This window comes from Setaria italica, chromosome IX (genome assembly GCF_000263155.2).
Source record: "Setaria italica strain Yugu1 chromosome IX, Setaria_italica_v2.0, whole genome shotgun sequence".
Taxonomy (NCBI): Eukaryota; Viridiplantae; Streptophyta; class Magnoliopsida; order Poales; family Poaceae; genus Setaria; species Setaria italica.
This window is the reverse complement of record NC_028458.1, coordinates 18,730,776-18,742,654: the sequence shown is the minus strand read 5'-3', so window position 1 is coordinate 18,742,654 and position 11,879 is coordinate 18,730,776. Positions and strand designations below refer to the sequence as shown.

Sequence of the window (11,879 nt, the reverse complement as noted above, 5' to 3'; positions counted from 1 at the left end):
TGCCTTCCTGGCCGCCGCCCGGACACGAGGCGTGCATGCCGCGCACGTGGCGGAGGCGCAGGGGGCGGGCATCGTAGAGCACAGTAGCGCATGTTTGATAAGGGCTCGGGCGCTCGGCCAAAGAGAGATCGTCGAGGGAGGACCGAGATTTCTGGATCAACTGTGAGCCTGTGAGAGAAGGTAAGGAGGCCGAACACTTGACATAACGCATCTTCGCTTCACTGTGCGATTCGTTTTTCTGGCTGGGGTACAGACCAAACAAAAAAACTTGGAGGAACGAAATTTCTTGTCTTCATGATCAACAGCGGTCGGGCAGGACTCAGGAGCCGGAACATTGCAGCGGCCGGAGCCCGCCGGACGTAGCATCGGTTTTTTTGCGTGAAGTATACCGGGCTGCGGAGGTTCGCCGGGGCCTTTCAGACGAACCAATTGGACCGAAACAAATGGGCCGTACAGTGGAGATAAGCTCATAAGCACGCTTTTCCTTTTCGCTGGGCTGCTAAGCTTCGGCCCATCTAGTGCATCTACATGGTCGGCCTACTTGGGCTGGGCCAAAACTAACATACGGGAATTGATATTACCCAAGTGGGATACTGTATACATACATATACGGCGGCCGCTCGTAGGGTGTATTTGGTTGAGCTGTGATTTTTAAAAAGGTAGCCGTGAGCTGCGGGCTGTGAAAATGCTGTTGTAGGTTGTAGACTGTGAGAAGACTGAAAGTCGTTGGTGAAATAGTTGTGGCTTTTTGAAACACTTACAAGCGGACCTCACATGTCATTCACAGTCCACCCACTGAACTCTCTTCCTCTCTCACTACTGAGCGGACGCCACTTGTCAGTATCTTCTTCTTCCTCCCTGCGCACAGATCGATGGGAGAAGGGAGGAGGGGAGCCGCGTGTGGCTCCAGTGGCCGCCAGCGAGGCCTTCTCGGCACCCGCAGCCTGAGGAGCTCGCGTCAATACCGAGGCACCCACGACGTTGGAGCTCGCACCCGCCGTCGGAGGAGCTCGCACCCGAGGCGTCGGAGCGGAGGGCCGAGCTCGCTGGCGGCGGCGAACGGGAATAGGAGGGGAAAAACGAATCGGTACCTCATAATCAGTGGCGAATGGGTAATTTTTTTGAAGTTGCCCACCTCCGCAGCCGGAGAAAAGCATTGGGAAGTTGCGGTGTGTTTTGTACTTGGTTCCAAGTAGATTTGGCTCAAAGCACCTATGGGTTGCCACCATTTTGGTTGGTTTTTGGCTTTTTAGAAGCAAAAGTAGCTCTACGGGCTACGGCATACAACCTACATGGCTACCTACATCCACGCGCAGCTGCTATGTGTCCCCGAGATGAATGGATCCTCCGACGAACGGCACTGCGACTGAGGCTAACTCCCGGTGGGAGCTTCATAAAGGCTTCATACACATTAAATAGGGTGACACATCGGCATATGTGATGACATGACAACACACTTATGAAGAAAGAAAGGGAAGGAATTTCATTAGGATGAAACTGTGTATGCACTATTTCAAAGACTATGAAACTGACATTGGAGGTTAGAGAGTTTCATTTCATCCGATCATATCTAATCACATGCCTTGCAATTAAATAGTATGCGCAGTCTATAAAATCGTGAAATGAAACTTTGCATTGGGATCAGTTTCATAAAGGACTCGAAATACCTTGCTTATGTATGCATGTAGGCTTAATGGGGCTGGGCTGCTGGGCCAAGACTAAGGTCCTGTTTGGGAGGGTTTCTCCCAAAATGGTTTCACCGGTAAAACTAAAATTGGTAAAAAAATTAGTGACTTCACCTATCTTCTAGATCATTTTAGTCTCGATTTAAAACGACTTCACGCTACGGTACCTTATTTTACGCAAAATAGGTGAAGTCGAAGTCAAGATAAGCCCTGCCTACGCCAATTGATACTACCAAGTGGAATACCGTATACATACACTTACATATATGGCGGCCGCTTAAAGCATGTACTCTACGGGCTACGGCATACGACGTACATTGCTAGCCACGTCACGTCCACGCGCCACATTCCCCGTGCGCAGCTGCTACGTGTCCCCGAGAAGAGCGGATCCTCCGATGAACGGCACTGACATGTGGTGCTATATGCTTCGGGGCCCACGTGTCAGTGATAAAGGCACGAGTTGCAGTTATTTTAATCCCCGAGCAGCCGACTCCCACCCGAAGCCACGAAGAATTTGCGAGCCAACCAAAAAAGCCACCAACCGGCTTCCCCCCCGCCGTCGGCAACCGCCGCCGACCTCCGCCGCCTGCGTATCATCTGCCCCAGTCCGTTCCCCCGGCAAACCCCCACCCCCGCGCGCTGCCCATGGGCTGCTCCTCCTCCTTACCAGGTGGCTCCTACCCGCCTCACTAACAACCAAAACAAATCTCTCCCCTTCTCTTCCCCTCATCCGTGGATCTTTCTTTTCATTACTGTTGCGCACTTGTGCTGCTTGGGAGCTGTGGCCTGGGAAGGAAGCTCGGAGTTGGGCAGGGTATTGCTGTAGGCACGGTGTAATTCGGGCTTCTGATCGAGCCTTAAGAGGTCAATGCTGCTGCAGTTTGGGGGGAAGTTTTCGCTGCGATGGTGGCTGGGTTGCAGTTTGATCGATTTATGGAGTTTTGATCAGTGTTTTGTATAAATTGTTCTCTGTAGCTGAATGATTTGGCCCGTGGAACTGAAGGGGGGCTATTAAGTTTCTGAGAGTTTGCCTTGTTGGTATGTAGGAATGGGGAAAGTTCGGTCTTTAGAGCTTGTTAGGATACACTAATTCCCCATATGGATTGGAGGGGTCTTCCAACTCCAATCCACAAGGGGGAATGATTTATCCTTAGGTTGGTTGGCTGGCTTGCAAGTTCTGTACACTAGCATTGACTGGAGCCTGTAGGTAGTCGCTTGTTGATGTGAAATCGCAAATCCGTCGGCAACCCATATAGTTTGATCAGAAGGCAAATACAGTTGCTTAGCGATATTCAATTATTGCTCTATTCTCAAATCTGCACTTGTGGAGTTGCTTCTAACACACTTGCGATCATATGGTAGTGATGGAAATAGCATTAGTGGGACAATCAAATGAGCAGCCATAAATATGGGGTACAATTTGGCATTGTGGCGTGCTGGAATCTGAAATAGGAGGGCTTTTATATTAAGGCGCTGTCCTGAGTTGACATCATAGTTCACGTGCCCACCCCAACAAGCACCCCTAAGGCTGAGAGGCGCTTTACTAAGACACAGCAATTGGCAATTACTAGGAGTGATACTTTTGATTTAGGAAGTGCTATAAATGGTGGCATTCCATCCTTGAAGTTGAATCTGTGTTACCCTAGGAAGTAGGAAATGGAAATTGCAATTATTGTTGACCAAACTCTAATAAAGGTAATAGCAAGATAGATCTTTCTTAGCAACTACCATCCCTGAACCACTGCTGGAACCTTAATATTCTGCTTTATAACTGTTGTGCTTTCATGTTGGGACGTAAAATCTGTCAGCTGTTTAAACAAGAGCTATTATAGCCTTGCAAGGAATGTAGGCCTACTTACCAGTCATGAAAATAAACTAAGCAAATTATCTAAATTCCATCCTCTAAACCTATGTTCACACAAATGTGTCCATAATTAAATATCCAAAACTAAAATTTTACTAAAATAGTTGTAATAAATGGATATCCTAAATCTTATGTTTTTTAGCTCATAACAGGATAACCATGGTGTTTATTGTAGCTTCTTGTAAACCTCGTTTAAATGATGTTTTGTTCCCCGAGTGCTCTTAGGTGGGGGAGCAGTAATACCCCTTAAAAAATTCTTGTGGCTGCTGGGTTGGCAAATATATTTTAAAAGGATCGATGCAAAACTATGAAACAGTGTAAATAATCTTCCAGAACCTAAAATGGAATCAAAATTACTTGGTGTTATATTTTTCTAATCAACATTACTAATTATAATGTGCCACTGCTAGGTAGCAAACAATTTTGCTATGTACTGAATTACTGATGCAGCATTTTTCCCCCCATTTAGCTACTAATGCTGGAGGGTTGAGCAATGCCAACAGTGGGGATTCTGATATTGATTCAAAGAACTTCCGAGTGAAGGTTTGCTAATCACAATCCTATATGGATCGTTTATTTAAGTTGTACTTCGGCGTGTTTATTCACAAATTTAACTGTAATTCTGTCATTTAAATTCCCCCTATTCTTGTATGCATCTAGCTAGCATTTTGTTAGCATGTCGATGCTACATCTCAGTCCAATTAATGTCTGTGTGTAATGTTTGTAGTTTTTTTTATGTTGGCATCAAAGTGAATTAAATTTGCAATTTCTTCTAAATTTCTTATTTGTCCCCCCTTGTAGTTGGTATTACTTGGAGACTCTGGTGTTGGGAAGAGCTGCATCGTTCTTCGCTTTGTCCGTGGTCAGTTTGACCCTACTTCCAAGGTTAAACTAGCAACTAACATTTTTGGGTTTCATGAACAGTAGACACATTGTACCTTTAACTTTTTCACATGTGCTATTTCGCTTCACCTCTTCCATTTAATCAATTTAGGTAACTGTTGGTGCATCATTTTTGTCACAAACATTGGCATTAGAGGACTCAACAACAGTGAAGTTTGAAATATGGGATACTGCTGGCCAAGAGAGGTACATAAATTAGGGGCTTGGCTTTAATTTAAGTTATGACATGTAGGGCATTAGGAATGCAGGTGGTTTTGTCCATGAACCTGCATATAGTTTATTTTTAGTTGGGTTTAGCAGACAAACCCACTTGCGTCTCTATGGCATATTTGCATTAATATGCCTTAAGATATTTTATCACAAAAGTACCCACTTACGCTTTCATGTTCAACTTCAGTTTTACTTACATTGTATTCGAGCATAGTAATGAATTTCCTGCAAAATTCATGAAAACCGACTCAATTTTCAGGTATGCTGCCTTGGCACCTCTTTACTACCGGGGAGCTGGTGCTGCAATTGTTGTCTATGACATAACCAGTCTAGAATCATTTAACAAAGCACAATATTGGGTGAAGGTACTGCATCTATTCCCTTCTATCCAGTTATATGGTGATTACTCTTTTCTATGGGATCTCTTGAGTCATATGGATGGTCAAGTTTAAATTAGATCACTCCAAACTCCAAAGCATTGGTCAGAAGTTCTTTAGGATTTGTGTTTCTGCTTCTGAGTCACCATATCATGTTTGTGTTTTATTAGAGATATTTCCAGTCAGTCTGTTACATTAGTCTATTACATTGACAATATAATTGGAGAGCCTATCTTCCTGTATTGAAGCCTCGTCCTCTTGTAACCCAGTACTAAGAGAGCTTGTAACTATTGCAAATAGTTTTACCATGGTTGTTCCAAAGAGTGCCATAAGACCTGGCAGCAGTGTACCTAACTTATTGATATTTAGCTATGCCTGTATTCTGTAGCTTTTGTCTATTCAGTTTCGACGGTGCAGTATGTTTATCAGCATAGTGAAATCCATGATGATACCTTCTTTTGTTTTGGCGCAAGTCTGAACTTTTTATCACTTTTTCCCCACTCTTCAGGAACTTCAAAAACATGGCGGTCCTGATATGATTATGGCTTTGGTTGGGAATAAGGCTGATCTGCATGAAAATCGTACTGTATCTTCTCAGGTATGCAAGAAAGATTATGCCAGTTTGTCTGTTTGAATGGTTATGCTAATGGTTTTGACACTATGCCTTGATTTCTTAAGGAAGCACAAGAGTATGCAGAAAGGAACAATATGTTTTTCATTGAGACGTCAGCTAAAACAGCCGATAACATAAACCAATTATTTGAGGTATGTATCAGGAGCATGACGAGAATTGATTTTGATATACTCCCTCTGTTTTTAAATATATGACATACTAATTAACTTATCCTAAACGTCATGCATTTAAAAACTGAGGGAGCAGTTACTAGTCAGATGAGAACATGAAAAGCATCTAGGCTCACGAGTTTTTCCTTAGTGTTGAAAAATTGCTGGCCTGCGCTGAGCCACTGAAGATTGGTAGAAGTAAGATGAGAGCAATGCGTAATTCCGGCCTTTTGGCTTCACTGCTGACTAGTTCCTTTAAAATCAAGAAACCCCCTGATTCCAAGCAGGATCAAGAATTCCAGTCAAATCTACAGCAATTAGTATTTCCTATCTGTTGCCCCCGTAAGATCTGGAAATTTTGTGGGGTGCCTGCTGGAATCTGGCCCATCGAAAAGGGACTCCCAGAACTTATGAATTTGGTTGGGGTCATTCTCTTTCGCACGTGCTAGTTTCTTGTTCTTGGAGGGGGAAAAAAAGCAGCTTTACACGTGAAATCGTGGGCAGGAAGAAGGGGAGCGAGTAGGGCCAAATCTGCAAAGCAGATTTTTTTTTTTGTAGGAAACGTGTAGCAGGCCTGATACTTTTCTGTACTCTTAACCACCACACATGAAAGTAACCTTTCCGTGTGGATATTTTGACCAACACACTGAAATGCTAAACACATTTGCTCCCACGTTTGGTCATCCTGCCTCAGTTTGTTCATGTGGTGTTCCCAACTGAGGTCTTTGGCGCAATCATTTTTAACATATTGAATATCTATGGCAGGAAATCGCGAAGAGGTTACCAAGGCCAACATCATCTTGATGGAACTTGATCAGTGTAGGTTTTAGAAAGCCTGGTCAAGGAGCATTGTGTAATGTACACTAGCAGTTAATTGTCCAATGCACCATGGTGTCAGGTCAAGCACTCCAGCCATGTGTATACACGCTTGTTTGCATATGTAACTTCCATGTAAAGCTTGCCTGATGTGTTTATTGTGTTGAGACCTGGAATTTGGTCCAAGTTACATCGTGGCATGCTCTGCACTGGCTATCGCACATGGAAGTGAAGGGACTTATATGCAGTTTAAAGTTGCGACTAATGTTTTCTAATGCAAAATTAAATGCATCAAATATATTAATATATGTGACTTTGTTGTCTACGGTTGGAGTGGCCCTTGGTTCCATAAGAACTGAAAATATTAGGAGATATTCTCTGATCAATCCCTACTAATACTCCCAATATTAGGAGATATTCTCTGATCAATCCCTACTAATACTCCCTCCGATTCAAATTGTAGGTCGTTCCCTCCGTTTCAAATTGTTGGTCGTTTTGCTTTTATTAGATTCATAGATATTATTATGCATTTAGGTCGATATTATTATGCATTTAGGTCGTTTTGTCTTTTCTAGATTTATAAATATTATTATGCATCTAGCGTACTCAATTCTCAATCCGTTTCAAGTTGTAGGTCGGTTTTGATTCTTAGACATATTTAAACGATCTACAGTTTGGGGTGGAGAGAGTAATATTTATGAACTTAGAAAAAACTAAAACGACCTTGGTCTTTGCGTACCTGTTTTAACCGTTGACCAGCAGCAAAATCGCTAACCGTGGGTAAGAGGAAAAATCACATTGACTTGTGAATAGTTAAGGGAAAAATCACAAAGTTAAAAAAACAAGGGCAAAATCATTACATTTCAAAACAGGAGCAACAGGGCAAGAACACAAATGCCCCTTGAATTATACGATCATTACTTTGATCCATTGCAAGGCTGACGTAACATCTGAACAAGTCCATTGGTACTGACTTTGAACCTGCAGCAGCCCTGAAGGCTGAAGCTTCAAATCCAAAAACATATGATCCGTGCCTTGCCAACTTACTATCATTTTCAGCTTTGGCTTGACTGCTGAATCAGAATAAAGTGTACTGAGATCCACATCAACAGTTAATTCAGCTCCTAATGAAGAAATCGTGATGTTTAGGGCATCTGATGACGATCCTTCCCTCCTAACATTTATAGTTCCAAGAATTTCTTGATCCTATTTTTGCTTGCTTGATTGCTAGTGTGGCCATTCAAGTTGACTTGCTGTTATTAGAACTACAAATGCATCTAAGAGCAAGTATAGTAAGATGATTTAAGCGTGTTCAGATTGGTGTTGAGGTGTAGGAGAGAGGAGAGAAGAGAAGCAGGCACGTCAGTTCCAAGAAATTGTGAGAGATGAGACATATCATGTATTGATGCCAAGTGGGGGTTTTAGGATAATAAATAAGCTGCCATTTAGATAATTGTGATGACATATCACACTATTTATGAGGTGAGAGAAAAAACTAGTTTCATGCTGTTTTCAAGATACTTGTGTCTTGCATGTAACCTTGAAAACATAAAAGGATGAAATGATGCATTGTGTGAGGTATTTTATATATGAAATAAATGCACTCTTACTTACACTCTCCGTCCCAAATAAGTGTTCGTTTAGAAAATTTTGAACATATTAGTAATTGTGAGAAGTGACCATGCTACCCCTAATTACTCATATCAGTTGTGCTTGAAAGCTGTGCAATCTGTTTAGTTTTCTGGATCCTGAATAAATGTACATGTATTGGAACCAGAAAAAAAGTATCAATTGATCATTTCATTGACTCTATGCACTTCTCAATACACTTTTTTTTATTGGTGTGAGTGTTGTTTTAATTAGATTAGCCTCACTGGGAGCTAAATGAACACTTTTTGTAGGATAAAATTTGAAGGCTATACGAACATTTATTTTGGGACGGAGGGGTACGTAGCATTTTTTGAAACATAAATATGGAATGAGAATGGCGTTAGGTTAACTCTATGTGACCGCCCCTAGCATAAAGAGCTAGCTAAATTATTAGTCATACTCTAATATATTATATAAGAGAGATTCCTTTCGGCCTAGCCTTGGTTCAAATTTGATTGACTCGAGATTTTCATTAATTTTGGCCACTTACTGTAATTTTTTTGGTATGTTGTTACTTGTAAACTGTGTCGGTGTCCACCCAAAAATTGGATGCACTACCAAGACGATTTCAGGATTTCAACCAAAAAAATATTATACTTTTCAACTTCAAAGTTCAGCATCTCCCAAGAGGGTATTTGTAAATTTGTTATACCTGGTTTTCTCAAAACAAAAAAAGACCCAGATTCTTGTAACAAGATTTTTCACTTCCTGGCAAATTTTGCATTGATCATATGAGGCAGCACATCTGCATGATTGCATTCGACTCGCTAGGGAAATGAGAAGAAAATGTGGATCTTGCTTCGAGAAGGAAATAGAATGGTCAATTAGTCGTTGCCTTTTCAGTTGTACCTGAAAGGTTTCATGTCCCCTTGCTTTGTCTCGTCTGAGACAATCCACTAATCTGCCACCTACCACCAAGAATAGTAGGTTACTTACCAATCTGCTCCTAGTGACAAGAGATCGATGCTTGCCAGCTTCTCCTTCCTTGTCCTGCTTGCCTGCCATTTTCATGGCCTCAGCCATGCGGCGGTGCCGGCAGCCGCCGCCGGTGGTGATAGCCAGTTCATCTACAACGGCTTCGCCGGCGCGGGGCTCGACCTGGATGGCATGGCCGTGGTCGAGCCGGACGGCAAGCTCATGCTCACCAACGTCACGTCCCAGCTGAAGGGCCACGCGTTCCACCCGGCGGCGCTCCGCTTCCACGGCGAGGCGCCGGCGTCGGCGCGGAACAGCACTGCTCGGTCCTTCTCGACGACCTTCGTGTTCGCCATCGCCGCCGAGTACGTGACGGTGAGCGGCAACGGGCTGGCCTTCTTCGTCGCGCCAACCAAGAACCTGACCGCGGCGTCTCCGAGCCAGTTCCTCGGCCTCTTCAACAGCGAGAACAATGGCAACGCGAGCAACCACGTCTTCGCGGTCGAGCTCGACACCATCCTCAATCCGGAGTTCCGGGACATCAACAGCAACCACGTCGGCGTCGACGTCAACGGGCTGATGTCCGTCGCCGCCGAGCCCGCCGGTTACTTCGCCGACGACACCGGTGTCTTCAAGAACCTGTCTCTCTACAGCGGCGACGCGATGCAGGTGTGGGTGGACTACGACGGCCGGGCCGCGGTGGTCAACGTCACGCTGGCGCCCGCGGAGGCGCCCAAGCCCAAGAAGCCCCTGATCTCCGTCTCCGTCGACCTCTCGGCGGTGGTGAACGGTACGGCGTACGTCGGGCTCTCGTCGTCGACGGGCCCGTTCCGCACGCGCCACTACGTCCTCGGCTGGAGCTTCGCCCTGGACAGCGCCGCGCCGATGCTCGACTACGCGAAGCTCCCCAAGATGCCTCGCGCCGTCACCAAACGACGGTCTAGGGCGATCGACGTGGCCCTGCCGGTGGCCATGCCGCTCCTCGCGCTCGCCGCCGTGGCCTGCGTATCCCTCCTCGCCTGGCGGCGGTTCCGGTATGCCGAGCTCCGGGAGGACTGGGAGGTGGAGTTCGGCCCGCACCGGTTCAGCTACAAGGACCTCTTCCACGCCACCGATGGTTTCGACGGCAAGCACCTCCTCGGCGCCGGGGGCTTCGGCCGCGTGTACAAGGGCGTGCTCCCGGAGTCCAAGACGGAGGTCGCCGTCAAGGTCGTGTCGCACGACGCGAGGCAAGGGATGAAGCAGTTCGTCGCCGAGGTCGTCAGCATCGGCCGGCTCCGGCACCGCAACGTCGTGCAGCTGCTCGGTTACTGCCGGCGGAGAGGCGAGCTCCTCCTGGTGTACGACTACATGCCGAACGGCAGCCTGGACAGGTGGCTGTACGGCTACGGCAACGGCGCGCCGCCGCTGAGCTGGGAGCAGAGGCTCCGCGCCGTCAGGGGCGTCGCGTCGGGCCTGCTGTACCTCCACGAGGACTGGGAGCAGGTGGTCGTCCACCGCGACGTCAAGGCCAACAACGTGCTCCTCGACGGCGAGATGAACGCCCGTCTCGGCGACTTCGGGCTCGCGCGGCTGTACGAGCGCGGCGCCGGCCCGCAGACCACGCACGTGGTGGGCACCATGGGGTACCTCGCGCCGGAGCTCGCGCGCACCCGGCGCGTGACGCCGGCCGTCGACGTGTTCGCGTTCGGCGCGTTCGTGCTCGAGGTGGCGTGCGGCCGGCGGCCCATCGAGCGCGGCGTCGGTGACAGCGACGGCGACGGCCGGTTCGTGCTGGTGGACTGGGTGCTGGAGCTCTGGCACATGGGCGCGCTCGCCGAAGCAGCGGACCCGCGGCTCCGCGGCGACTACCCTGCCGAGGAGGCCGAGCTGGTGCTGAAGCTGGGCCTGCTGTGCTCCCACCCGGTGCCTGGCGAGCGGCCGTCGATGCGGCAGGTGGTGCAGTACCTCGACGGCGACGCGCCGCTGCCCGAGCCGCCGCGGTCGTACCAGAGCTTCACCGCGCTGGCCATGATGCAGAACGACGGCTTCGACTCCTACGCCGCGTCGTACCCGTCGTCATCGGCGACCGTGACAAGCGTGGGCGCCGTGTCCTCCGTCCACTCCGGAGGAACGTGATCAAACCGGCGACGCGTAATCACATTTTGTTCTGTGATTCTGTCTGGTAGCATTGTCAAATTCTGGAGTAACTACTGGGACTCATTCTGAAAATCAGGGTAAATTTTCCTAGGAAGTTCAGATTTAGGACTCACGATTTGAGCAAGAATGTAAATTTAGTTCATTATTTGGTGCCCTGAACGTGCTGCCGGTGAGGATGCGCTGAGGAGAGCCATTGGCAGTAACATCGCCTGCCGGGAGCTCCACGCCAGAGCAAGGAAGAGAGAGGTAGATAGTAACATGAGGGGAGAAATGGAGGGAGGCCTAGATCAGCTGTTGGATCTTGATGCTGGAGCCATGGAGGCGTAAATCTCCTTCAATTATGGGGCTGTTTGGATATGAGGTGCTAAACTTTAACAGTGTCACATCGGATGTTCGGATGCTAATTAGGAGGACTAAATATGAGCTAATTATAAAACTAATTGCAGAACCTTGTGCTAATTCGCGAGACGAATCTATTAAGCCTAATTAATCCATCATTATCAAATGGATACTGTAGCACCAAAATTGACGAATCAT

At 46.9% G+C, this 11,879-nt stretch overlaps 2 protein-coding genes across 2 annotated transcripts; both read left to right on the top strand.

Annotated features, from left to right (window-relative positions):
* The first annotated feature begins 2,189 nt into the window (after nt 1-2,189).
* On the top strand, nt 2,190-6,946 carry LOC101786837 (ras-related protein RABF1). The gene is made up of 8 exons (XM_004982963.2): nt 2,190-2,355; nt 4,019-4,092; nt 4,351-4,434; nt 4,544-4,638; nt 4,922-5,027; nt 5,548-5,637; nt 5,718-5,804; nt 6,588-6,946. The coding sequence occupies exons 1-8, from the start codon at nt 2,331-2,333 to the stop codon at nt 6,624-6,626; spliced, it is 600 nt and encodes a 199-aa protein (XP_004983020.1). The 5' UTR covers nt 2,190-2,330; the 3' UTR covers nt 6,627-6,946.
* Nucleotides 6,947-9,124: 2,178 nt separating this feature from the next.
* LOC105915085 (L-type lectin-domain containing receptor kinase IV.1) lies at nt 9,125-11,683 on the top strand. The gene has a single exon (XM_012848846.2). The coding sequence runs from the start codon at nt 9,252-9,254 to the stop codon at nt 11,319-11,321; it is 2,070 nt and encodes a 689-aa protein (XP_012704300.1). The 5' UTR covers nt 9,125-9,251; the 3' UTR covers nt 11,322-11,683.
* Nucleotides 11,684-11,879: the final 196 nt, after the last annotated feature.

Coding starts and splice junctions, on each gene's coding strand:
- LOC105915085 (XM_012848846.2), top strand. CDS start 9,252: ATGCTTGCCAGCTTCTCCTTCCTTGTCCTGCTTGCCTGCCATTTTCAT.
- LOC101786837 (XM_004982963.2), top strand. CDS start 2,331: ATGGGCTGCTCCTCCTCCTTACCAG. Junction 4,435..4,543: donor AGTTTGACCCTACTTCCAAG/GTTAAACTAGCA, acceptor TAATCAATTTAG/GTAACTGTTGGTGCATCATT. Junction 5,805..6,587: donor ACATAAACCAATTATTTGAG/GTATGTATCAGG, acceptor TATCTATGGCAG/GAAATCGCGAAGAGGTTACC.